We start from the raw sequence: 25,232 nt of genomic DNA, 5'->3' as shown, positions 1-25,232 counted from the left end.
GATACGATTTTTCATTCATTCCGAAATACACAGCATTGTCAGTAGCTCATCGCAGAACAGAACACGATCATCTGTCAGACCGCACATTATGCCAAATGGATCCAGCAACGCCAACAGAAGCACACCGCTGCAGTCAATTTCAAGATGGTGATGACAGAACAACAAATAATTAAAAACGAATTCGACAACGAGCTACACATGGTTACCAGCACAGAGACACAACAGTTGTTCTTAGGAAAAGGCCGCTTACGCATCGAAATCTAACTGAGTCACTGACGTCAAATCAGGGAATGTGGGCACGCTACCTACGTCAAACTGTGACCGAAGTCACCAGTGTGGGTCGCTCACTGCAATGTGTGCCATGTGTGAAGCGTGGTGCAGCCGCCCATTATTCTAACCGCGAGATGCCGCGTCTGTGTCCGCTGAGCGCATCTGCGAGAAAGGGGAATGGAACTGAACAATCCTGGTAATAACCGCAGCGGAAAATTACAGATGAATGTGTTTTAAAATACAACTGCACAACAGTGAAAAGGCGGGGAGTTTTGTACCACCAAAAGCAATTTGCGTGGTTCCTCATTACAGTGACTACGAAATAGAAATGCGGCTCCAGAGAACTCACAAAATGAAATGCGACACAACAGCTCACACACTCGCTAAAGCGTATGAATTTTTGCGAGCACCGGGCACCGGTGCTGTGTTCACAGGCGCGGTGCCGCGTAGCGCTCTGTCAGGCTGTCTTTACACCGTCCCGCCCAGCCGCCGTCATCCACGACCGGCGCAACTCCGCCGGTGGTCGTTTGGTGTCTAAAGTACCGCCGGCCGGTCCGTCCGCCCTCACTGGAGACTCCTCTCTCCTCCATGGCAGCGGCGCTGGCGGACCGACCTCTCTGGGCCGGCCGGCCGCCCGCCGGGGGCGACTCGGCGCCTCCCAGTCGGGCGCGCCCGCCCCTCCGACGCGGCGGGTTCGTCTGGTCGGCCGCACTGTGGCGACTCGACCAACGCCGCTCGGTACTGCCCTTCCGGGCTTCTGTAGTTCCGCTTACTCGGCTGGCTCTGACGCGACAACCCCCAAGGGGCACCGCAGAGCCGCGGACGGACACGGAAACGCGGCGCGGCGCGCGGCAGAGAATCTGCGCGCTCACAGGAGGCAGCCGGGAAGACGCAGCGCGACTCCCGGCCAGCGATGTCCTCCACATCTAACCGCAGCTTTTGACCACGGCGGGCCAACGCTCGGTGGTGACAGCAAGGCCAATTTTGCAGCCAAAAACTGACGGCGGTGACAGCGGGTGCGGGGCAGAGACAGCCTGTCAGGTGCGCCTGATGACCGGGGACGCCACAGAGGCGTTGCTTTCGGCCCGCACGACACTCGACGGGGCCGTCATCACACAACATGACCCAACACGATCGCGCGATCGGGCTCGGGCGCGCTGCGGCCTGAACGGTGCCGACGTTAAAACAAACCAAACGGACTAACACCGTAATAAAACGACCAACGGCCGGGTCTGAGCCCTACCGGCGTCCGTTCAGCCCGCCCGCGCGCACCGAGACAGTAAAACCAGCCCGACGGCCCTGCAACCGAGGGTCCGCGGCGGCCACAGCGCCGTCCGTGCGACAAGCACAGCCACTGGCTCCCCTCCTCCACACACACACTGCTATCTACAGACTACCATGTACAACGTAACTACTACCTACAGGACCCGCTCAGAGTCCATCCAGCCCCACACCACCCCAGCCCCATCCTTCACGTCCCTCATACATTCCCCTCCCCCACCCACCCATCCATCCCCGCAGCTCATCGCCGTGTTCGTAAATTATGGCGCCGCTTCACCGTGCGTGTAAGGAACAAGTGAAAAGTTGTGTTTCATCAAAAATGCGTAACCGAAAGCTTCACTGATCAAATCCTAGTGCAGCCTAGTGTCGCCATTATCATAACAGTCACAAAGCGCACTGATTTAGTGCATTGGTGAGGCCGCAGGGCACACACGCTCACTGCTCAGGCACTTACAGAGGTCACCAATAAAGTCGACACGCTACGACGCGGCCCGAACGCCGCAGCCGGCTTCCCTTGGGTGCTCGGCACTGCTGTGGTGTACCCTCACCCACACGCACGGCGCCGGTCTTCCTTTGATAACCCGGCCTCAGCCGCCGATTCCCCCACCCACCGGGAGACGCCGAGGTCCCCGCCGCTGGGTAGGGTTCACCCCGTCCCCGTTACCAGCGCTGGTGTGGGACAGCTCACAGGACCCCCGGGCCTACCAGGCGCGCCGCTCAGGCCGGCAGGAAGGCCTCGGGAGGCACCTTGCCCTCCACCTTGAGCTGGTTGAACACCAGCAAAGAGCGGTCGTAGTCGAAGCTGTTCTCTTGTAGGCACCTGGCCGAGAGTGGGAGAAACGGCCGGCTGTTAGTCAGGTGGCCAGAAATGAGAGAACGCAATTATTGCGATCTTGGAAATAACTATGTTGGACGGTTATATAATTGAATGCGATATTCCTACACAAATTGTTGGGACTGGAAGCTGACGGGGATCTAAATGAAGCCGCAAATCTCTATTATGTGTGATGCGTGCCAACCATGTCACACATTACGACAGTCCAGCATTCACCCTAGTGTAGCACTAGCAAGATACCAAAGCAACATTTCTCAGACCGACACAGCCGACATAAGTCCTCTGCCAAGCGTGCTCGCCGTCCTTCATCCCCGTCCGTGACTTACTTGAGCGCCCAATGGGGGTTCATTCCGGTAACGGTGGCCAGCTGCACCGTCATCTGTTTCTGCACGTCCTCCGAGACCACGCCCACTGGGGGCGGGGCCACCACGCCCGGCACCACCGGTACGTGAGGTATCGGAGAGGGCGACGGAGTCGGAGCCGCCGCCTTGAACGCTCCCTGAGGGCAAACAAAACATAACAGTCACGATACCATGGAGTAGCCAGTAAAATGGTAGATGGTACTGCATTGTGGTCAGTAAGACGGTAGCTAGTTGATAGTCAGACTTTGTAGCCCCGAAGCGGGGTCATGTAGGTTGACACACTGTCTCCACTGTTGTGTCCCCTGCTACCAGTCTACCGACTATTATCAGAAAATTACCGCCGCACCAATGTGAATATCTCACCTTGATCTGTTCGGGGGTGGCCACGCTGATGGATAGCATCTCGTTGACGACGCAGAAGCCCTGTCCCTGCGGTACGATCACAAAGACCCGCGAAAAGGCGCGGATCGGACTGTGGCGCTCCTCTCGCTCCTTGAGCACGCCACTGACACTGATTTGCATCAGACGCTCCTGAGGGGCCGAGGGGGGGGGGTGAAGTCGAAGGAAGAGCGGGGACCGTCTCAGGGGTGGAAGGTGGGGGTGGGGGACAACAGGCGGCCATTTCCCGATCGGCGGGCGCTGAGACAGCGTGGAACTGACAGAGACGTTCGGCAATCGGCATGTACTGTCCAGTGTCCAATCAACGGCGAATGACGCCACAGTACGATTAGATCCAATTGGATTGTTATTCGGGTAAAAAAGGACAAAACGATAAATATTTAATATTAAGGTGAGCACGAAATAACATTAAATGTGCAGCTAAGCAAAAGTCAACAGGACAAAAATAAACGACTTCGGCTATATTCTGCCAAAACACCAGCGGCCTGTCGCCACCGCACTCACATTGGCCACGGGCACGTCCACCGTGAACGAGTTGGAGTCGTGCTGCGTCTTGGGCAGCCGCGCCAGGGCGCCCAGCACCTCCAGTTTTCCGGAGCGCAGCAGGGCCGCCTGTCGCTCGCGTGCCGTGCGCAGCAGGTTCCGGCTGTCCGGCAGCCACAGGTTCAGTCTGCCGAGGGGTCGGAGGTCAGCCGAGGTCACAGCAGAGGTCAGCAGACGGGTCAGGTGGCAGCTGGAGCGACAAAGGGAATTAAGTATGAATCTAGTTTAGGCAGTGTGATGGAAGCCAGTCTCGACGGGTCAGTCGAGACTCATGGCTTGGTGTGGGAGGAATACGTGTTTCAAGCCAACTCAATCAGTGGCGCAACAATCCTATCCGCTGCGATGCAGATGCATTCAATGCGATGCAGTACGTCACACCATTCTGAAGAGGATTTTCACCGAACCACTCGTGTACAAAAATAATTGACCAAATACTTTTAATAGCTTGTTATTTTGTTTGGAATATTTGGTGCTTCAACGATACGTTAGCCTGAGTGGTGGTATATTGGGCTAGCCGCGACACGCGCAAAGAAAAGAACTTCAGTCAATAGTACTTCGTGAACATGGAGGCTCATATGAAGAAAGTGCAGTATTTTTCTAGTGCGAGAAATAATAAAATTCACGCGCAAGAAATATCAAGAAGGAAATGACTCAAGATTTTAGAAACTGGGCATTATAGGACGTGGGAGTTTGCAAAGTTTACTAGAAGTGAGGAAAGGGATTATTACTTTATACAAAAAGTCCCAACTTGAAATCACGTTTGTGAGATATTTGCTGTCTTCAAAACGGAAGCTAAGTGATTAGCATCATTTAAATAATCCCAAAACATCGGACAAGGCTGAAGGGTATCAAGCGGCATTCAACGCATAATATCACAAACTCCAAAATGAAGACATATTTGGCAATCAGCTTGTTGCTGGTTGTCGCTACCCAGGTCTCAGGATTCGGTTTGGTGAGCAACATGATGTCTAACCCGGCGACGGTTTTGAGCGCTGCCCGCTACATGACCGAAATCATTATGCGCAACATGGCTCAGAAGCGCACCAGCAACACAGCCTGCGTGGAACATGTGTCTCGCTCGGCCGTCACATTCTTCAACGACGCGTCGGCCTCGCTCCAGCTGGGCCGTCTGCTGCAGATCACCATGCGACGCGCTGCCACTATGCCATTGGACTCCTCCAGCCCGGCCGTGCCCCTGGACATGTTCTGTCGGATGGTGCGTGTGCGCCGTCTGAGTGCCGCCAGCACCATATTCGTCTCCCGGCTAACCTGTCTCGGTGACGGAGCCGTGGACGACACAGACAGACTGTTTCGCTCGCTGGTACACACTATCGAGCATGTGTGCCGGGACGGCGGCCGGGACGCCACCCAGTTTATGGCCGACGCTCGCCAGTGCCGGCGCCTGGATGCCGACCACGAGGAGCAGATGGAACAGATGAAGAGCCTGCGCCGCGGCCGGCGTAGCGCGACGACCATCAGACCCAGCACCACCACCGCCACCACTATTAGCACCAACAGCAGCACCAACAGCAACAGCACCAGCGCCAGCGAGATACCGGTGAACGCATCATCACCAGCCGATACCACTACCACCACCACTACCACCACGAAGGCGCCCAGAGTAGAGACGACCCCAGCACCGCCCGCCGTCTACAACACACTGCAGGCCTGTCTGGACGACGTGAACGAGCTGCTGCCGAGCGGCGCGCGTCTCTCGCAGCGCGAGCAGCTGTCGGACGTGCTGCTCACGCTGCCGGCACTGCTGCCCCGCCTGCTGCAGAGGGACGGTCTGGCGCAGTTCTGCCCGGCGCTGCTGAAGGCCGGCGACTGTGCCCACCTGGCGCTCATCGACTGCCCGCCGCGCACTAAGAAGACCATGGCCCGCTTCTTCCAGAGCACACTGCGCAACATTCTTTGCTACGACATCCCCAGTGACGAAGTGCTGGCGGAACTCATTTGGAGCAGCATCGTAAAAGAAACGTACTTTGGATTGTAGAAAGTCATCTCACATTGTGTCGAAGGCGTTAGTTTCTTGCTTGTAGTTCGATAGGCGAACGACAATTCAACTTCCATTGTTCAAGAGTGTTAACATGGCAACTTTCGCTTTAAGCACTCATTATTTAAGGCTTTATGCTGTTAAGGTACCCAAACTCAACGATCGGTAGACAAATAAGCTCTTGTCTTTCAGAGTTAGAGCCAACCACGTGCAGGAGGGCAAAAAGTCCCATGCTTAAGGGTATCAGTGATTCACCGGAGTCACATCGGTAATCATCTGGAATTGTGACCACACATTGCACTGCATACCCAGCACTACAATGCACGTTGTTGAGTTACCTGAATAAAACGTTCCTTCTGAGACCAGACTTTGAACAACCCGATGCAGGGGAGTTCAGTTAAAAATGTGTGCGTATGAAAGCGCCCACGACAAACGCGGCACGGCTCAAGCTGGTACACTGTGGCTCACAAAGCCGGGTTTCGGCTACATAACGGCACTTTGATACGTTAGAGAACATTAAAATGATTGGCAAATCTCGGATAGTGATCCGAATTCCGATTCTCACAAAACTTAGCACATCCCTTCAATCGCTGTAAATGATCGTGTCCAAATAGTATCGAAATCTTTGGTTGTTACTTCTCAGACAAGTATGAAATGAGTGACCAAACTGCAGGTATTGTGCAACAATCACAGACTGATGAAACATACAAAAGGCACAGAACTTACCATTCTCACCGTTTTATGACACCCTAACCACGGAATATATAGGTAGTCTACGACAGACGTATGTCGTAGACTATATCTTCCGTGCCCTAACATCCATGCCCTAACGAACATATCCATCCACTCTTCGCAATTTTAAGCATATCAGAGGGAGACGCTTGAAAAAAGATAGCGTGCAATTTGAAGGTCACTGACACCACCGATGAACTGCAAAAAGCTGAAAAATATCGTAACGTCACGTGCATGTTTGTCGGAACTTCGCACACACGTGAAAACATCAAAATCCCGTGAGTTCGCAGAGCTTATGGCAAGGCTTATGGCACAACAGCACGTATTCTTCCGACCGCGACACATTGATGTGCTTGCACACCAAAGCCTCATTACAGTCAAATGACTGGTTGAGGTATGACGCCGGCAAGGTACGAGCATGGAACTATCACGACAGCTGCGGCCAACTGTCTGTGAACATCAACATGCGTGGCTCGACCGCAGTCTAGAACTCACCGTTCGTTACTGTTGCGGTGGCCGAGCGAGACGCTCAGGCTGAAGCGGCAGTTGTCGTGGTAGGCGTCCATCAGCGGGTCCCGCTTGTCGGCGTCAAACACGTCAAAGTACTGCTTCAGGAACATGAGCGCTATGTCTGCCAAACAAAATGCCAATAACGACGTCAAATTAGTACCTCGAGAACAAGAGCAGCAATGTCAGTTCGGTGCGAATGAGTGCAAACTGCAAGGACAGTCACTAGCTAGCACACACACAATAACTGAATGTGCCTAGCTGATTTCCCATCTCCAAGTCCAGCAATGTCATAGCCGATTTTCCAAGCCCGGCCCAGCCATTAGGTAACCATTCACAGTCCAGGGCAGGGCCACAGCGGGACGTCGACCTTCTCTCGTCTAACATATCCCCAGCCCCAACACTCACCCCTGGGCTGTGTGCCGCAGAAGTAGGAGCTCTTGCTCTCGGGCAGCTTGGTCACGGCCGCCGCGTCATCCTCCACATCAAACTCGATCGGCGGAGGCAGCTCCACGTTGTCCTGAGGATATCACCAGGCTTGAATAAAACTCTCACACAAAAGGATACGGACGAACATGGAAACGGGAAATTGTTTGAGCACTCGAGATGGCTAGGATAATCCATACTGCACATCTAATGGCCTGTTGCAAGATATATCAAGTTGTACTAAACGATTGCCAGGTAGAGCTTAATTTCTAACACTGCGAGGAAATCTACCGCAAATTGAAAGACTCCAACGTGAGTAGAACTACCCACTGAATCCTCAAATAAAGCCTTCTAAGTTTCTGAGTAGGTAGAGTACACTGTAAGTAAAAACTGCATTTAAAATTAATCGAAAACACCACTGAAGCGATAGCCGTGACACGCAGACTAGCCTTCGGCGGTGGCCGGCGGACGGGTCTGTAACCCGCCACGCAGAGCATTACTCACCAGGAGAATCACCTTCGGGAAGCGTTTCCGCACCGCGCTGGGAATAGACCACCGGTTGTTGACACTGCCGCCTGCAGTCATACTCGGGGGAGGCGGTCATCACCGTACGCACACGCACGCTCGCACGCACGCACGCACTCACTCTCACACTCTCACACGCACGCGAGTGACAAACCGTAAGCTCACACATTCGCGTCATATTTACACACACAACAAAAATGTGAACGGCAAATTACCGACAAACTCACGCCACGGTAAAACAGCGACACGCAATTTGGGATACCTTGAGAAGTTGACATAGGTAATAAAGTTTAGCAGTTTCAATATAATCCCTCTAAGCTTTTCAATCTGTTCCTTCAACCAGCACCACTCTGGCACCAAAGAAGCCACCAGTCCAGCCGGAGTCGGGCCCTCGGCCGGCCCCTGTACCTGATGTACTCCGCCTTCTCTTTGAAGCTGTCGCAGAGGTGGTTTCCGTCCAGGTTTAGCTCGATTAGCGCCATGCCTTGTACTGAGTCCAGGTGAGTGATGGCACCCAGCTGAGGGGGAGAGGACAGCGACGGTCAGCACTCATCGCAATGGACGGCGGGGGTCAGAGCCCACCGAAGCCAACAGCGGCGCGGCTCTAATGCGGCTGGACCGAAGACAGTGTTAAAATATGACCACTTTGGCACAGAATAAACTGTCATCGACACTCGCTTATTTCACATCACTGGTATCCGATGAACTACCGCTATCGAGTGTTTGAAGAATAAACACAAGTCGGCGAATACTTAGCTCTGCTGGCTGGGTCTAACATTTGTTTGAATGAATTTCGAAATAAAATAAATGAGTTATCTTTTCCTTTTAACATCCAGTCACCTTTGACCAATCTCAATCGTACTCACCGAGTTGTGACTGAGATCGAGCGCCTTCAGGTCCTTCAGCGAGCTCTTGATAGCCTTGAACGGCATCAGGCTGGTGATGCGGTTCTTGGAGAGGTTGATGCCGACCACCTCAGGGATCTGGCCGGTGATAATCTCCAGCACGGCTGCCACTACGTTCTGGCGGTTCAGCGGCAGGTACAGACCCTTGCCGCGGATATCTGACGGGCCGGGCCAGAGCGCGGAGTCGTAAGTTGGGGGATCACCATAGTCAAAGGACATAGTGACATAAGCAGTTCATAGGAAGGCGTCGTTAGCCAGTCGGAGTCCTATTGGCTCCGACTAAAACGCAGGGAGGTGCGTGCGATTGATGCGAGCGTGATTTAATGCATTGGCATAGGCTCTCGCATGCCATTTCTGGACTGCGAAAAAGGTCTGTTTCAGCCATAACAGCTAAAAATGATGACAAGCTAAGCATGATAACAATAACTCAGCCTGGTACTCAAACGATTTCATGTAAAACCAACAGGCTCATGAGGATCCTGTTAACCCGCGCCCTGGTGGGGGGGGGGCTATTTTTTGCCCCCCCCCCCCTCCAGACTTTTCGATATATCTCCAGAACCGCTGCGCCGATCGCCACCAAACTTTCAGTACCCTCTCGGACATTAATTTTACACATCGTGACCAAAAATTTTTCCAAAGGCTATGATAGGTTGGCTGGAAATGACGTCAGAGTGACGTCATGTTCTGCCGTTTTCGACCAAAAAAAGGGTTTCGCGGGAAGAGCTGTCAGGCCTATAGCTTTGCAAATACAGAAAGACGATTAAGACATAAAAGATGTAAAATTGACAGGGCTACAAAACTGCTATCTCGGATTTTTGAACTTTTTGGATTTTGACCCCCAAAAATCAAAAAAATAGATTTTTTGAATATAATAGCCGAAAAATCCAAAAAGTTTTTGGAGTTTCGCAAAAACCGGAATATATATGATAGTCCTTACCGCCTTCTATCCACATACCAAATTTGAGATTGATACCTCATTTTTTGGCGAAGTTATAGCGAAAAAACTGTTCAAAATTGATGACGTCAAATTTTCAAACTCAATTTTTAGCAATTCTAGACACCGTAGCGCAAAACAAAGACCACCATTAGACTCCCCGTGACGAGCTGCATCGAATCAATACCCATTTTATGCAAAACTATCAACTTTAAAATTTGACCTTTCTTGACCTGACCTTGACCTGACCTTCACCAGAAAGTGACCTAAGCCGTACCTGATAGTCTTATAACCAACACCATTGAGTTGGAAATGAAAAATTGGCCATAAAACATGCATCGCACAACCTTAGTACCTAATGTTAGGTTCATGTGACCTGACCTCTGGGCTCTGACCCTTGGTGACCTGACCTGTGACCTGACCTGGTATTGTCAGTGACCTCTTATAGCAACATATGTACTAGGCAACTGACGCCCTATCGATGATTCTCGACAAAATGCGTTTTCTTCGGTGTTATAGCGCATTCCCTAGATGACCCGTGAACGGTGAAACATGTCATCTTTGACCTGACCTGTGACGTCATCGGTGACCCCGAGGTCAATGAAATTTGGTTTCCCTCGACAAATTTGACAGGCCTTTCGAACGCCGTTTGAATTTTGAGGATCCGTCAAGTAGTTTCGGAGATACGAGGGGGGGGGGCAAAAAATAGCCCCCCCCCCCCACCAGGTCGCGTTATAAACAGACCCCACCAGGGCGCGGGTTAACATGATAGCTGCGCCGCCCGGTACTCACAAGGGTCCATGTAGAACTGTGACAGGTTCAGGGTCCGGTTGGCTGGCACATAACGGTTGCTGAGCGCCTGCGCCAGTTCGGCCTTGACTGCGTCATCCACCGTCAGCATGGGAGGCTCCGAGCGCCTTGACTGTGGAAATAACGGAGGAAAAAAAAGAGAGAGAGAGAGAGAGAGAGAGAGAGAGAGAGAGAGAGAGAGAGAGAGAGAGAGAGAGAGAGAGAGAGAGAGAGAGAGAGAGAGAGAGAGAGAGAGAGAGAGAGAGAGAGAGAGAGAGAGAGAGAGAGAGAGAGAGAGAGAGAGAGAGAGAGAGAGAGAGAGAGAGAGAGAGAGAGAGAGAGAGAGAGAGAGAGAGAGAGAGAGAGAGAGAGAGAGAGAGAGAGAGAGAGAGAGAGAGAGAGAGAGAGAGAGAGAGAGAGAGAGAGAGAGAGAGAGAGAGAGAGAGAGAGAGAGAGAGAGAGAGAGAGAGAGAGAGAGAGAGAGAGAGAGAGAGAGAGAGAGAGAGAGAGAGAGAGAGAGAGAGAGAGAGAGAGAGAGAGAGAGAGAGAGAGAGAGAGAGAGAGAGACGCATAAGTAAAACAAAAGCCAAACACGTCAATACAAAATGCCTTGACAAAATGTTTTATAATTCCCAAGCACGCCACGGCCGCAGTCAGAAGTTATTCGCTTTCCAAAATCGAACGCAAAAGTCCAAATACCACAGTGCATAAAACAGAGATCGTACCATGATTTTCATTTTGCTGCCGTTGGGCGCCAATATCCGCCCGTCCAGAGCCGATATCGTGTCGGCAGTCATCTTGTTTTCCACGAAAAAGTGGACGTCGTTCCGGTTCGCCTCATTCGTGTACTGGAGCGAGAACAGAGAAAACTCAGAAAATTACCAAATAAAAAAGCATGAGTTCAAACTGAAACGTTCATGCATCATTATCACATTCAATCTGAAATAGCCATTTCCATCAACAATCAAGCGACCCTTCTCTACCCGAAAAAAGCTAGCAGCAAAAAAAAATGACATACTGAACAGCCAGTAGGTACTAGACTCCCCCTATCAACGTCGGTTAACGGTGTTGCGGCGTTCCCTTCAGGTCGGACCATCATATTACGTACCCCGATCGGCATATACGGCTCCGGAAGGTTCTCATTGATGGCGTTCATTACAAACTCCTTCCCGAACGTCTGCCCGTTTTTCACCTGGTTGTAAAGAAGCAAAAACGTCATAAGAGAGCAGCAAATATTTATTCAGTAAGAAACCAAAAGAAGAAGAAAAATTACTGACAATATTTTGCATGTAGAGAAACACACGGAAATATCCTTGATCCTATGTGAAACTCTGTAATCTAAAAATCAAGGCGAAGTAGACACACAATTCAGTCAGTAATATACCAGACACCACGTCTGGCTGACTGGGCGACAGTCACACGGAATCCTGCCGCGTTAGGGACCAACTCACAATGACTCTGAACCAGCTGGGCTGCGAGGCGTTGGGCGGGTTCCTTCCACCGCCGCCTGGTGGCAAGCCGCGCCCTCTGCCGCGGCTGGGTCGCGGCCGGCCCCTGCCGCGCATCCCTCGGCGTCGGTCATCGCCCTGCTGCCTGTTGGAGGAACGCAGGCCAGTGCGGCGGGTGGCGGGCCGAGTCAGTCCCGCCCCGAACGGCAGTGGCAACATGTTCTATGGTGAAACTACGTGCTACAACTTAGGGATCTTTAGTGGGGCAACTATTAGTTACTTCAATGCTGACCGGCACCATATGGTGCCGGTCATTACAATTACCTATAACAACTCTTATGGGTTGTTATAATCGTCGCATACCTACGCCGAAAATGAGTGGCATTGCCAGTATATTAACCATGCAGTACGGATTAACAATCAATTCAGCGTCCTGCTGATTCTCCTAAACCAGCCCCGGTCACCCGTTCGGCGGCCGGCCGGTGACGCTGCGCGCCGGCTCACATGCGAGGTCGTCGTCCTCCCATCTCGGCGTCATCATCCAAGTTGCCCTGGTAGCGGCCCTGGCCTCGTCTCATCCGGCCGCGAGCCTTGAAGTCCGCCTGGCGGTAGCTGGTGCCGCGCGAGGCGCGATCATCGTGGCCTGTGGCACACAGGCGTCGTGACAACAACGCAGTGATGGTGATTGGGTGGACATGATGGTTTGCTTTGTTCATTTGAGTGTTACAGCCATATACCTACTCTGGTATAAAAGGTAAGTGCTTCAACAAGCAGAGCCTGCAGAGTGCAGATTTCTGCTTGCCTCTGCAGATGATCTTGAAAGGGGGAATTGTGACATCACAACCGCAACTGCTGCCTGAGCAATATTGTCAGGATCTGAATGCAAAAAAAAAAACCTGTCTATTGGTGGTCCTCCGTACACATTACTATATTTCCCAGCCAGATTTTTCCCATAGCAATCGGGAATTTCAGTCAAATTACTGAATGTCTAATACAAGCATAACTTTAAACACCCAACATTGAAAGCTGATACACACAACACTCACTAACACCACTTGTGAACACTTTGGCCTGAAGGTGAAGAGTCAAGGACTGAAGAAGCTGCTGTCTGCTACAATATAGTATGACTGTCTCTACTAGTTCAATACCAAAGAGCTCAGTTTAAATATGAGTTGAGTATAGTTTAGAAATTGGGCAGTTATTGATGAAAAACATTCTCAAAGCGAGTTTAAAAGGCTAAGCTACTTCAACACACTACAGACACACAGGTTACACTCAGACATGTGCATGGATCTGAGCAATGAATCTATGATCTCAGTGACTCTTGGAACAAACTGCAGGTTAGGATCCATAATCCCACAGGATGTGGTGTGAAAAATATGCTGGATCTATGATCTCATAGGTTCTGATGATGAGCAGAGAACGTGGATCCATGATCTGAGTGGATCCTGCCATGCACAACATTTGGAACCAGGTTTCCAAGGCATGTTTCTAAGTAAATAAGTGCCACAAAACTGTGGATTATGACGTGCAATCACATAAAATCACTAAAACAGAATGTTTGTGAGTTGCAACAAGTGACTTTTTATTTCTCTGTTGACAAAAATAAATAAGGATCTATGATCTCAATCATGGATCTAAAGCAAAAAAGAAAAAATAGACTCAGGACTATGATACCTATGGATCTCTTGATAAATCAAAGAGCTGGATCTATAATCCCATTGGAACTGAGATAAGAATCGATGGGATCAGATCCCAGATTCATTTTCTTGGATCCATGCACATGTCTGGACTTGCACTACAAGGGCAGTTAGTTTAAGCAAAATGTTAGGGCAGAGAGTTCAGGAAAATCATTGATGTCGACCATTTTCACTCTAATGGCAAGCAGAGCTGTTGTGCTGGAGGTTCCAGGCACCTTGAAGCACCACTGGACTCACGGTATGGGTTACGTGGGTGACCACGGTAATGGTCAGGAGGCTGGCTAGGATTTGGCATGTCCCTCCTCCAGTGGAACTCTGGCTGGTGGTAGGCTGGCGGGAGACAGGCAGCAACACATCATCAGACAATTAGGAAGAGATGGCGTAGGTATTTAAGAGATGCCTGGCAGGCAAACATCACATGACCATGTGAGTATTGAACATCTATATTTACGTAGTAAAACTGGCTTAATCATTATATCCTACACCAAAAGCCTAAAATATTCAAAAAAAAAAATGAAAACCTTAAAATTATACAGAAGTGACCAAAAGCATAAATAACAGAACAATGTACAGCTCAAAACTGTGGTTCTAAGTCACCATAATGATAATAAATCCACTGTGAAACCTATACCACAACCCCTGATAGTAAATCCACAACATGCCATAGATGACAAACACTGAAAAGGAATGCATCAGCAAGAGCTAAAACAGCCCTTCAACAATGACAGAATTAGCATACCTCACAGTCTCGGTGGTCAAGTTGAAACAGCATTTTCATTGAAACTTCATTGAACTATTTTTTTCATGAATTTAGCTCAAATGTTTAAAAGGATGGATTGAGAGCCAGAGCCTTATAAGTGGAGCTTGTTGTGTAGACCCCAACCCCTACTGTCTGATCACACAATTCTGGTTAACTGGAGAATTTGTCAAAGTTTAATGTACCCTCCAAAGCCAGACACAGCCTGTCCCATTCAACCGACTTCTAATGGCTGTGGTTGCTCCCACCAACAGCAGACCATCCCCATCATAGGTCTCAAATATCAAGCACCAGAGCAACTCTAACATGGGCTCTCACTATGAATCCAACGCTCTACCAACTGTGCTATAGGTACGGGACAGGCAAACAACAATGCATTGCATTGTAACAACATGTAGGTAGAACCTTCATCCAAACCAATGGATAATTAAAAGAAAAAAAAATTGTAAAAAGTGATAAGAAGGAATAGGGAGTAGCAAAACTGTAAAAACCAAGTGAAAGTAACAAATTGAGACTCACCATAATATTGTGAAGCGTTGGGATTCCGAAAAGTTTTCACAATGTAACTTTGATCCCTGCCTCTTTGATGAGGCTGAGACATTTTCAATAGTACCTTATTCCAGATAACTAGCAGAGCTTCAAAGAATTATTTGGGTTTATCCGAAAATATGCGTCTTCAATGCCTCCTATCTCCCTCCAGAGATTCTAATGAATCACGGGAATACCCAAAACCTGTTCTTTAGCATCTTTTCATAGTAAGCGTTTTCCAAAATTATTACGTAAAGTAGTATATTTACGGTTGTAATTGTACGTAAAATCAAGATTCTTTTAGTTAATTCAACAAATTTGATAGACTTGATCTAACATTATTTTATCTTAAAATTTTACATAAAAATAGGGTAGCAATCTTTCTAAAAATTATTTGCATTGTTAGCGACAGCTAGCATAGCACTGATTCTCCATGTTTTGAACACCTTTTCAGCGTGTGTGTTCGCAATATTAGTATACGCCACTAATTTATTGTGTGTGTATAGCAATATCAATTCGTCGAAGAAAAAGAAAGAGAATTAGAAGCAAAGATCTTATACAAGTTAAAGTTCAACTAGACTTTTACGTTAATAATTTTTTCATCCAAATTTGACCGACCAGTGTTGCTTTTAGGGCTGAAGATCCGCACGGATTCGCATCCGGTTACCAGGTTCTCGCTGGGACCTGGCAGAACTTGGCACAGCAGTTATTGTGCAATGCACGGGGGCGCGGTTATCACCGGCATGAATCACATCACACTTATTGCGAGGAAAGTCGATTTCATGCAATCTGAAATCCAATCAATTATACAATTTTCTATAGGTATGCTCAGTTTGCAACAGTCTCGTTCATCCTAATAATTAAAAAACTGTGGATGGATTCACCCAGTTCCCTTTTAGTATGTTTTAGGGCCTTGCCTTTTACCTTCTCTTGCAGTGTCCACGCTCTCATCCACACCGTCCGGCGATCTCCTAAATGATCGCTAGACGAAGCTCCAAGAAGAGCCCATACACCTATCATTCTCCGAGAGGATGTGTTTATTTAAGACTTCTCACAAGCCATAACACAGCGACAGCATCGTACTCCCCCAGTGTGCATCTCGTGGTTAGCCGTTCGCCACACGAACGAAAGCCGCTATCTCCAGCTTCACATTAACAGCCGCGGATCGTTATCATTTCAAATCGTGGCTCTTTGTAGAGCAACCAGTTATTGTTCATTAAACAATCTTAATCACGAGTCACAAAAGCCCGGCAATATAACACCGTACCATACCAGGATAACGGTCGCTGCGTTACTCAACATGAGCTCTGCCGCCCGGCCGTCACCGCAGCCGCGCTACATACTTGCATATGACCGATACACAGGAAACGGGGTTGTCGCATCTGAGTCAGAGAGACACTCACACGCACCCTATCGAACCAGAGCCCACCTCAGCCGCAGCACTGAACAGAGCCACAATGAACGCATTTACTAACAGCACCCAAGACACACTGGAGTCGGAGGGGTTATATGCTCCGGCCCATGCGCCAGTCTCCCGCCACAGTGCTGGGGCGCCGTCCGGAATACCTTGGCGCTACCAGCCACCGAGGGCATCGAGTGATCCAGCCGTCTCTGCCGCGAAGAGACGCGTCCAACAGACCAATTCAACAGCATCGGGTGCTTAAATTCAGCCAAGCAGCGTGCATCACGATTCCATGTTGCCGAACAGCTGTTGGCTCCGTAATTACTAATGCAGTGCCGCCTCACACTGCCGCGTAGAATTAACGAATGGCGTCTGTGATCTCCCCGTCCCCGCCGCACGCCTGGCGAGACGCGCCTAGCGGTACTGCTGCCTGGGGTACGGGTAACCCGGGTACGGCTGCTGGCCCGGCGGCTGCTGGTACGGCTGCTGCTGGCCCGGCTGCTGCTGGCCCGGCTGCTGCTGATACGGCTGCTGTCCCGGCTGACCCGGCTGCGGGTACGGGTACCCGTAGTGCTGCGGCATGGCGCCCGGGTAGGTACCGTACGGGTTAAAGCCGCCCGGCATTGGAGTGTAGTACGGGTAAGGCGCGTACGGCTGCGGCATACTCGGCTGCGACGGGTAGGGCATCGCCCCCGGCGGCGCGCCGGCGTACGGGTTGGGCGCCGGGTCCGCGGGCGGCGCCGAAGAGCCGCCGGCGCTGGAGGACGAGGTCGGCGAGGTGGTGGGCGGCGGCGGACGCGGCGGCGGCTGGCGCGCGGCAGGCGTGGGAGTCTCCGGCGCCTTAGGCGCGGAGCCCGCCTGCTGATTGGCCAGGGTGGACGTCATGTCCTTCATCAGCTCTTCTTTCTCCGTCTTACGCGCAAAGCAGAAGTCAGACACCTTGTTTTGGAAGGTGAGCAGCAACTGCGTGAGGTCGTTGTAGAACTTCATACCCTCCTTCAGATTTCCACGCAGCTCGGTGAACACATCGTGCGCGGTCGCCAGGTCCTTGAACATCGTCTCTCGCTGCGAGCCGCCCGAGCCACGCTGCTTCACAAACTCGGTGTTGGCCTCCTGGATTTCGGCGAGCAGCTTCTCCTGCGCGGCCAGGCTCTCGGCAGCGGCGGTGCGCAGGTGTCCGTAGGTAGTGGCCAGCGTCTCCTCGGAGACGGCCGCCTCGCTGACGGCACCGTCCGCCTGCAGCGCCTGCAGGAACACAGACTTCAGGTCGGTGGTGGCAGACTTGAGCTGGCACTCGAGCACGTCCCGGTCCGACTTGATCGTCTCCACTCGCTCCATCAGCGCCTTGAGTCGCTGGGCGGCCGGCGATCCGCCGTCCACCGACGAGTGGCCCTGCGGCGTGGCTGCCGCCAGCTCCGACTCCGACTTGCTAAGCAGCTCGATCCCGGCGCGGTTGGCGTCGAACTTGGCGCGCACCACCGAGTCCGCCTGCACGGCGTTGGCCAGGATCTGACGGTACTTGGCGGCGTTCTGCTGGAACGACTCGGTCAGCTTGGCGGACGGAGTGCGCGTCCACTTGGCACCAAACTGCGCGCGCAACTGGTCATCAGAACTCTTCTCCTCGTCGAGCATGCGTTGCGTTTCCTCGAGGATGTCCTTGTTTCGCGTCAGTAGTTCCGGGAGGTCCTCCAGCTGGGCCTGTATGGCAGCCAAGCCACCATCCTCACGCACGTGCGCAGCCTTCTCCCGAATGCTGCTCGGCAGCGCCGTACCGCTGGTGTCCTCCAGCGCGGCCGGCAGGTTCAGCGAGGCCAGTACACCGTTCAGCGTTTGGGTCGCCTCACGCAAACGGCCTACCTCCGTGTTAACCAGCTCTGTCTTGCGCACCTCGTAGCCGGCCATGGCCTGCTGCACCGGCACCGGGGTCAGCTGCGCGAACAAGTCGCGGAAGTCCTTGCTGTAGTGTTCTGGCGCTGGCAGCAGCTTGGCGATGGCGGCCTTCCCGATCGGCGCCAGTGCCTTCACGTCCGGCACGCGCTCGTGATAGATGAAGTCGTTGTCCTTCTTGGCGGAGGCGAGCGCCTGCTGCGCGCGCGCGGCGTACACACCCCAGGCGGGAACGTCGCCGGCCCGGGTGGCTGACGAGCGGATCAGACTCTCGGCGTGCTGCAGCCGAGCGATCTCCTCGCCGACTGCCTTGTTAGCGTTGCAGACGCGGCTCTGGTAGTACTCGGCCAGTCCCTGGTAAAGCGTCTGCTTCAGCGCCACCGTCGAGAGCCATTCGCGCTCCCACAGACTCTTCACCGACTCGCGCTGCATCGCCTTCAGCGACTCGGAGTAGTAGTCGTCACACTGGGCGCACAGTTTGGCGATGATGGCCTCCTTCATCTGGTCCCGGATCGCCTTCAACACGAACGCCTCCTGGGCCTGCGCCTGCATCAGCTGTGACAGCGCCGCCAGCGTCTCCGGGTTCAGGTCCGGCGTCGGTTCCTGGTGGATGGCAGACATGACGCCCGTCTTCAGGTGGTTGAAGTTGCTGGCGGCGTGCTGCAGCATCTTGGCAGCTGTCTTCAAACCATCGTCGCTCTCAAAGTTCTGCACGGCGGCGATCTGACTCTGGAGCGCAGCTATGTTGAAAAGCATACAGATGCGCTCGAACGCGAACGAAGCGACCGTCAGGCTCTGCCGTCCGCTCAACCATGAGCCCTTATCGAACGCGTCCTTCCATTTGAAGTAAATGGTAACCTCCTGGGCGGGGATTTTGGCCTCGGTGGCCAACAGCTGGTCGTAGTAGCGGTACAGTACTTCCAACGCGCTCTCAGTTTTGTCGAAGCTCTTCCAAGTGGCGCTGGCACGGAGTTTGTTCATCTCCTGAATGGCGTCGGCATAGTCGGCAGGGTTGTCGGCCGTACTGTACGATGAAGCAATGATGCTCTTTAGCGGCCGAACCAGGTCCTGTTCAGATGTGCGCTTGATTGGCACCGCGATGAAATCCATGGCGGCGCTCTCAGCGGCTGCGGGCAGAACCAAAAGGGCATGTCTGTGACGTGGCTAAACCATAGCGACTTGGTTCAGTGCAGACAATACATATATATAGGTTGCGTCAAAAGTTGTGATACCTTCCATATTTCCGAGAGAAGTTGGTACTAGGTAGGTATATTTCCAATATGCTCTAAAATATATCGCGTAGCTGAGAACGTCCTTGCTTTTCCGCGTCCTTCCCTGAGGCGGAGATTAGCTGAACAGCTGATCTTGACCCAGATGGTGAATAGCATGGGTCATTGTCTACCCAGTGACCGGTGCATGAACTACGGCCTAGACATGGGGGTCTAACTTTTCAGTTCAGAGGTGCATAGTCGCGCTGTCAACATTTTCTAAGCTGGCAACACACAGAAGGACGTTGGGTAATTTATTGCGTTTTTATCCCTTTTAAAATGAATTCAAAAGGTTAGGCCATACATGCACTTATATGTCACACAGAAGGACATTGCCTAACACTTTAGGGTACCAAAATCCACCATTAAGCGCTGGTGGAAGAAGGTTAACCCTATTAGTGGCAGGGGGGGGGGGGTTGTTTTTATCCACCCCTCAGGTTTTTCGGGAATATCTCCGAAGCCGCTAAAGCTACGATGCTGAAATTTTCTGACTTTTCCTAAAACTAAATTGGGCACATTTTCTGAAAATTTCAAGTTCATAACTTTACCAGGGGCGGCTCTAGAGCACTGGGAATTGGGGGGTCCTATTCGTGAAGCGAGTCATTTGGGCGAAGATCACGATGCTGCACCAGTTTAACGAACAGTGAATGAAAGGTATCATGTGATAACATATACAGTTATTGTGCATCCTCTTTTGACACGTTTTTGCTATAATAGGCGGATCCAGGCGTCCAAAAAGGGGGGTTATGTTTTACCTCCCAACATAGGTGCCCTGACACCGCCTATGCATGACCAATACAATTGTAGTCGTTCTCTCATAAGAAAATTGTAACATAACAAGACCATTACCACCCTTTTTAGAAACAGTACCAACAAAAACCTTATTTACTATACTTTTTGTGTACCCCCAATCTCAATTATCTGTATCCGCCTATGATTTTTGAAAATGCATATCTTTAGGATCCATGTGAATTCCTGGTTCATTCTCTATCGATCGGCAAAAGTTGCGTTAAGATTGGTTCAGAAACCTGGCCGTGATAAACAGTCTAAAATGTATCTGCAATTTGCCCGTTTTTACCCCCCTCTACCCCCCCCCCCATTGACATTTTTTAATTTTTATTTTTTAGAAATGTAGATCACGTTGAGCGAAATCAAATGCCGTTTGAATTTTGAAAATCGGCCCGTTAGATCTCGAGATATCAAGGGGGGTCGTAAACAGCCCCCCCCCCCCTGCCACTAATAGGGGTAGCCAGGAGCCTGCCACTAATAGGAGGGGGGGGGAGGCGTCAAATTTAGACCCCAATCAGTGTGGCTCTTCCGCATTTCAACCGTCGCCAAAGTCGACGTGACTATATCACCTGGGAAATCGGAGCAATCTGCAAAAAGGGTGGCTCAAAGGTAAACTTGCTAGAATAATCCGGTGTCTGAGACAATTGTCCGTAGGTGTCGGAGGGGCAAACTCGTATTTAAGGCCCATAAAACTGGTGTTAAAGAAAAATCAACGGAAAATGGTCTAAAGAATGTTGGGCACCATTTATCCCCGACTTTAGCCCCACGGGCTTCGCAAACTGAAATATCCTGAAAACCCGACTCTACCGAGTCCCTGAAACACCGTAAATGACATACGGCGCAGCATTGTTACAGCATGGGGGATCGAGGAAAACAAGTGAGAAGACGGTGCAGCGGCCGCGTGCCATAGTGCTCTCGCATCTCGGGCGCGTAACATAAGAAAAATGCGAGCATACAGAAAACAGACTACATTTATTAGTTAGGAGATGATGTTGTTATATGTATGTAAAAGATGACATAGCTATGTCAGCGCGCCTTGAAACAAAGTGAAATTTTTGATGGGTAAATATTTATGGCTCACCCTGTACTCTGAAAGGATGTGGCCTTGAGATGGGTGCTAGCTAGTGAGTAAATACATAAAAATTTATTATGTCACAATTCACAAACATGATGAGGCAAACCCCTCTCATTGATCTAAAACATTGCATCAACGGTATGCATATGACATAATGACCTCTCCCGTCTCCGTGGCTTAGTGGATAAAAGCACTGGAATTTGAAACTTGGCTGGTAGTGAGAGCCCGGGCCCTGTTCGCTCGCTGTTTTTTATATCAGCTGCTGTCGTTTTCCCCATATAAGGAAGTTTTTGCTGGCGCGGCTTGGCCACTCATTGGTCTAATGAATAGACCACTTGAATTCGACCAATGAGGAGCCAAGAAGCAGCAGCATGGTCGCAACCTGCTGATAAATAAACGGGGTGCGAACAGAGCTCCGGCTCAAGCCCTGGTGCGGGCTGCCACATTTAGCTTCTTCGTATAGCAGGGGCCGCACAAAACCCTGGTAACGTCAGTGAGTGGAGGGGTCCACCGGCCATGTCCTGAGGGGTGTTCACGGGCACCGCACACTGCTGCGTGCGGTGTGTGCGGTGCGTCCAGCAGGCGTGGGGGTAGGGGATGGGTAGGCGGCTCTGACGTCAGGGCTGCGTGCGGTGGACGGTCCGCTGTGGCCAGTCCCGACCGGTCACAGCAGTCGCTGTGTGCGGTGACGGAAGGCTGACGTAGGGACGCAGTGGGCGGAGCTTGGAGGCTGTGTGCGGTCCGACCGCACACAGGGCCCGTGAACAGCCCTCAGTCATGAGGGCACATTACACGTTGGTTCACGTTCAGACAAAATTCTGTCATACAACTGGAATTGCGCTATCAGGTGGTGGGGTCAGGGTCAGCACAACACCCTATGCTTAGTGCAGGCTCTGATTCATCAAATCTGCCCATTCAACCTTTTGGATTAAATTTAGGAAAAAATAAATTGATCAATACAAATAGGTACCTACCTATATTATGAAGCTAAACCATCTCAGTTGGGGAAACTACGAGGAGCCAAACAAAAATTGGATTAGCCAATCAGCGGCTGGAGTGGGCGGGGCGATGACCATATATGGTCATAAAATCAGATAACTTCATCTTTTCAATGAATTTTAGCATTCAAATGAAAAAATAAGGCATAAGAATGTTTTTTAACCACACAAGACCTACACTCACCCGGTGCATAATTAACTAGCGGCTCTTAATCGCAGAATTACAACGCAAGGTCAAACCGTGATTGGCAAATATGGCGGATTGAAACAGGCGCGCCAAGAAATGTAAGCAGTACCGTGGTTTTAAAATGCCATTATTTTTATTATTTTATTTATGGTTTTTCTAATTGTAGTTAAGTTATTATTCTAGAATTAAATATTTTTGTTTATTGTAATTAAATTAAATCTTTTAACAATTTTCTTTCATCAAACCAATCCATTTATTGAATGGCCAGCTGATTGTGATGCCCAGAACCTGCAGAAAAGCCGTTTTCCTATCGCCATTTTCGAGTCAATTCGCAGAATATAATCAAATCACACTAATTCCTAGTGAAAAATGGAAGCCTTTTCTCTCCAATAAGTGGACGCAATACTGCAAGTACCGGCTTGTTATACCGTTTTTCACCCTTAGTAGCAGGGGCTGCATTTATGCCCATATATGGTCATCAAAAGTCCATTTATTGACCAATCCATTTTTTGACATTCGCCTCGTAGTTTCCCCAACTGATCTGTCATATGATAAATCTCTTTCAACATGTTCAATAATCAGAACAACACTCATTGGGGACACCTCCAACTGCTTCATCCCGCCTGTACCATGCCACAAGTAACAGTCCACGCTGTCACTCATGAACTCGATTGAAGCGGCTGCGGACAATACACTATACAGGCCATAGGCCTCTAAATTTTTAGTGCAACTTCAGTGAGTAGGTCAAGGTATTAAGGCCTATTTATATTGTATCAAGCTAATGACATCTTTGATATGTGTGGTAACTTCTTCAATAGTAAAATAAGAAGATAAAGAAGATGTTGATGGTGATGAGTCATACCGATGTGATTACAATACACAATTCCCACTCCCCTTCTTCGGCCTAGATATCAATTTCCCGTGCTCAAGCTGCACATTGGAAGACCACCATTTTCAGAGCAATTGGCTTAAAGAAAAAACAATTTAAAAAATAAAAATGCACAAACAGCCCCACCTTTCAATCGCTGGCTGGATTGCCAACACAAAACAAACGCCGGCGAAAAGTGATTCAAACAAAGACGAAATAGACGAAAAGTAAGCTTGATATTCATGTACCGGTGAAACAAAAACTTATGACGTCACATAGCTTTTTACCGTATCAGCAAATAGGATGCTTGTTTTCAAAATGGTTTTGTTTTAGGCTTCCAGCTTTTGCCCTTTTAGGTCAAAAGCCTTTAAACTCACTTCAGTCACTCAGAACTCAATAGCCAATCATCCTTACCATCGCCAATCAAGAAACAATAGACAAGATATGGCTTTTAATATCAATGGGGTTCAGCCATACCCTTTGACTTGCCATACTAGCGAGTACGTTAGCGGCCATCTTAGGGCAGTCATTTACCTAGACTCGCCGTAGCTCATTCCAGTCTTATTCAGAAGATAGTTATAATTGTGAAACTCTCAGAGAGGCAAAAACACCATCACATGTGCCTTTTGTATTTATGAAGCAAGGGAAGGATCGTCGGCCGGGGCGGCGATCCTTCCCTATTTTGGGCGGGTGCAGGGGTGCAGCCAAGGGAGGGGGGGTGGATCACACTGGGCCTTAGCCCCTCCCAAATCTAGCAGGCGCCTTCTACGATCATTCTGGGCGCTGAAGGCTCCTTTTCAGTGTCCAGCACTCTAGTCGCCCTCGACGGTAAGCCATTTCGGCATTCCATGCGGCACTGGCGCCCAGGTTTACAAATTTATATCTCTTTGTGGGTGAAGATGCACCCACAATCCTATAGCGACAAGCGGTAAACGGCATCGGATACGCACGTACAAGGTCTACAATTTTTACTCAGGTCATTTTCAGGTCAGGTCAAAGATGACGTCACAGGGGTCGAACAAGTCAAAATGGCGGCGCTAGATATGGAGGGTTTTTCTCGAATAACTTTCGAATTAGTCAAGGTAGGAGCAAACTAAGGGCATCATCGTGATCCCCTCGTCAATCCGCATCGAATGATATATATATATATATATATATATATATATATATATATATATATATATATATATATATATATATATATATATATATATATATATATATATATATATATATATATATATATATATATATATATATATATATAAAAGAAAAAGCTTCAGACGTTTCGATAAGTATTATTATCTTCGTCAGAATAAATGGCCTCATCGTTTCGCCGCACAACACAACACATACGTGGCGCACATATCAACATGAGCGTGATAAACATATTCGTGCACGTCCAATAAAATGTACGCATTAAAACAGAACAGGAAATTCAGACAATATACGTACTACGCGGTCTCCTACCAAACGAAAACGACTCAAATTTACACACGATGACATTATACACGCCTATTCCATAATCACCAGATCCCTCCGGCCGCGTTGCTGTTCCAAATTTTGTGAAGACATTTTAATTTAAGATTTTGTGGTAGGCTGTGCCGCCTGACGGCTGTGCCCTGCGGGTCAGTCTAACTCGTCGCCAGCCGACACCCGTTCATCCGTAGCGCTTGTTCATTCCCTCCTTTCCGCCTTGCGTTCCCAGCAGATTCATCCACCGCTTCTCTCTTGACCGCCTGTACTCGACATCTTGGCTCCACACTCTTTCTAGCCCGACGACCCACACATCATCTATACTATGTCCCGGGGCAAGAAAGT

The 25,232-nt window shown here is 50.1% G+C and overlaps 2 protein-coding genes across 3 annotated transcripts; both read right to left on the bottom strand.

The window, feature by feature from the left end:
• Positions 1 to 2: 2 nt before the first annotated feature.
• Positions 3 to 15,124, bottom strand: LOC122368522 (nuclear RNA export factor 1-like). 2 transcript variants are annotated; one of them, XM_043342510.1, is made up of 16 exons: positions 14,929 to 15,124; positions 13,890 to 13,982; positions 12,457 to 12,595; positions 11,956 to 12,097; positions 11,613 to 11,696; positions 11,230 to 11,352; positions 10,508 to 10,637; positions 8,743 to 8,939; positions 8,285 to 8,394; positions 7,856 to 7,892; positions 7,334 to 7,445; positions 6,914 to 7,049; positions 3,652 to 3,817; positions 3,112 to 3,279; positions 2,713 to 2,885; positions 3 to 2,371 (listed from the first exon to the last, which is right to left on the bottom strand). In XM_043342510.1, exons 1-16 carry the CDS (start codon positions 15,008 to 15,010, stop codon positions 2,269 to 2,271), a joined length of 1,995 nt encoding a protein of 664 aa, XP_043198445.1. In that variant the 5' UTR covers positions 15,011 to 15,124; the 3' UTR covers positions 3 to 2,268. The 2 variants fall into 2 exon arrangements, with proteins under 2 accessions (XP_043198445.1, XP_043198446.1); XM_043342511.1 differs by lacking the exon at positions 13,890 to 13,982 and having other exon boundaries at positions 14,929 to 15,113.
• Positions 15,125 to 15,956: 832 nt separating this feature from the next.
• Positions 15,957 to 23,632, bottom strand: LOC122368526 (programmed cell death 6-interacting protein-like). The gene is made up of 2 exons (XM_043342517.1): positions 23,559 to 23,632; positions 15,957 to 19,353 (listed from the first exon to the last, which is right to left on the bottom strand). Exon 2 carries the CDS (start codon positions 19,334 to 19,336, stop codon positions 16,754 to 16,756), a length of 2,583 nt encoding a protein of 860 aa, XP_043198452.1. The 5' UTR covers positions 19,337 to 19,353; positions 23,559 to 23,632; the 3' UTR covers positions 15,957 to 16,753.
• Positions 23,633 to 25,232: the final 1,600 nt, after the last annotated feature.

This window comes from Amphibalanus amphitrite, unplaced genomic scaffold (assembly GCF_019059575.1).
Source record: "Amphibalanus amphitrite isolate SeventyFive unplaced genomic scaffold, NRLGWU_Aamphi_draft 000955F_arrow, whole genome shotgun sequence".
Taxonomy (NCBI): domain Eukaryota; kingdom Metazoa; phylum Arthropoda; class Thecostraca; order Balanomorpha; family Balanidae; genus Amphibalanus; species Amphibalanus amphitrite.
The sequence above is the reverse complement of the archived record's forward strand: the minus strand, read 5'-3'. Positions and strand labels throughout refer to the sequence as shown.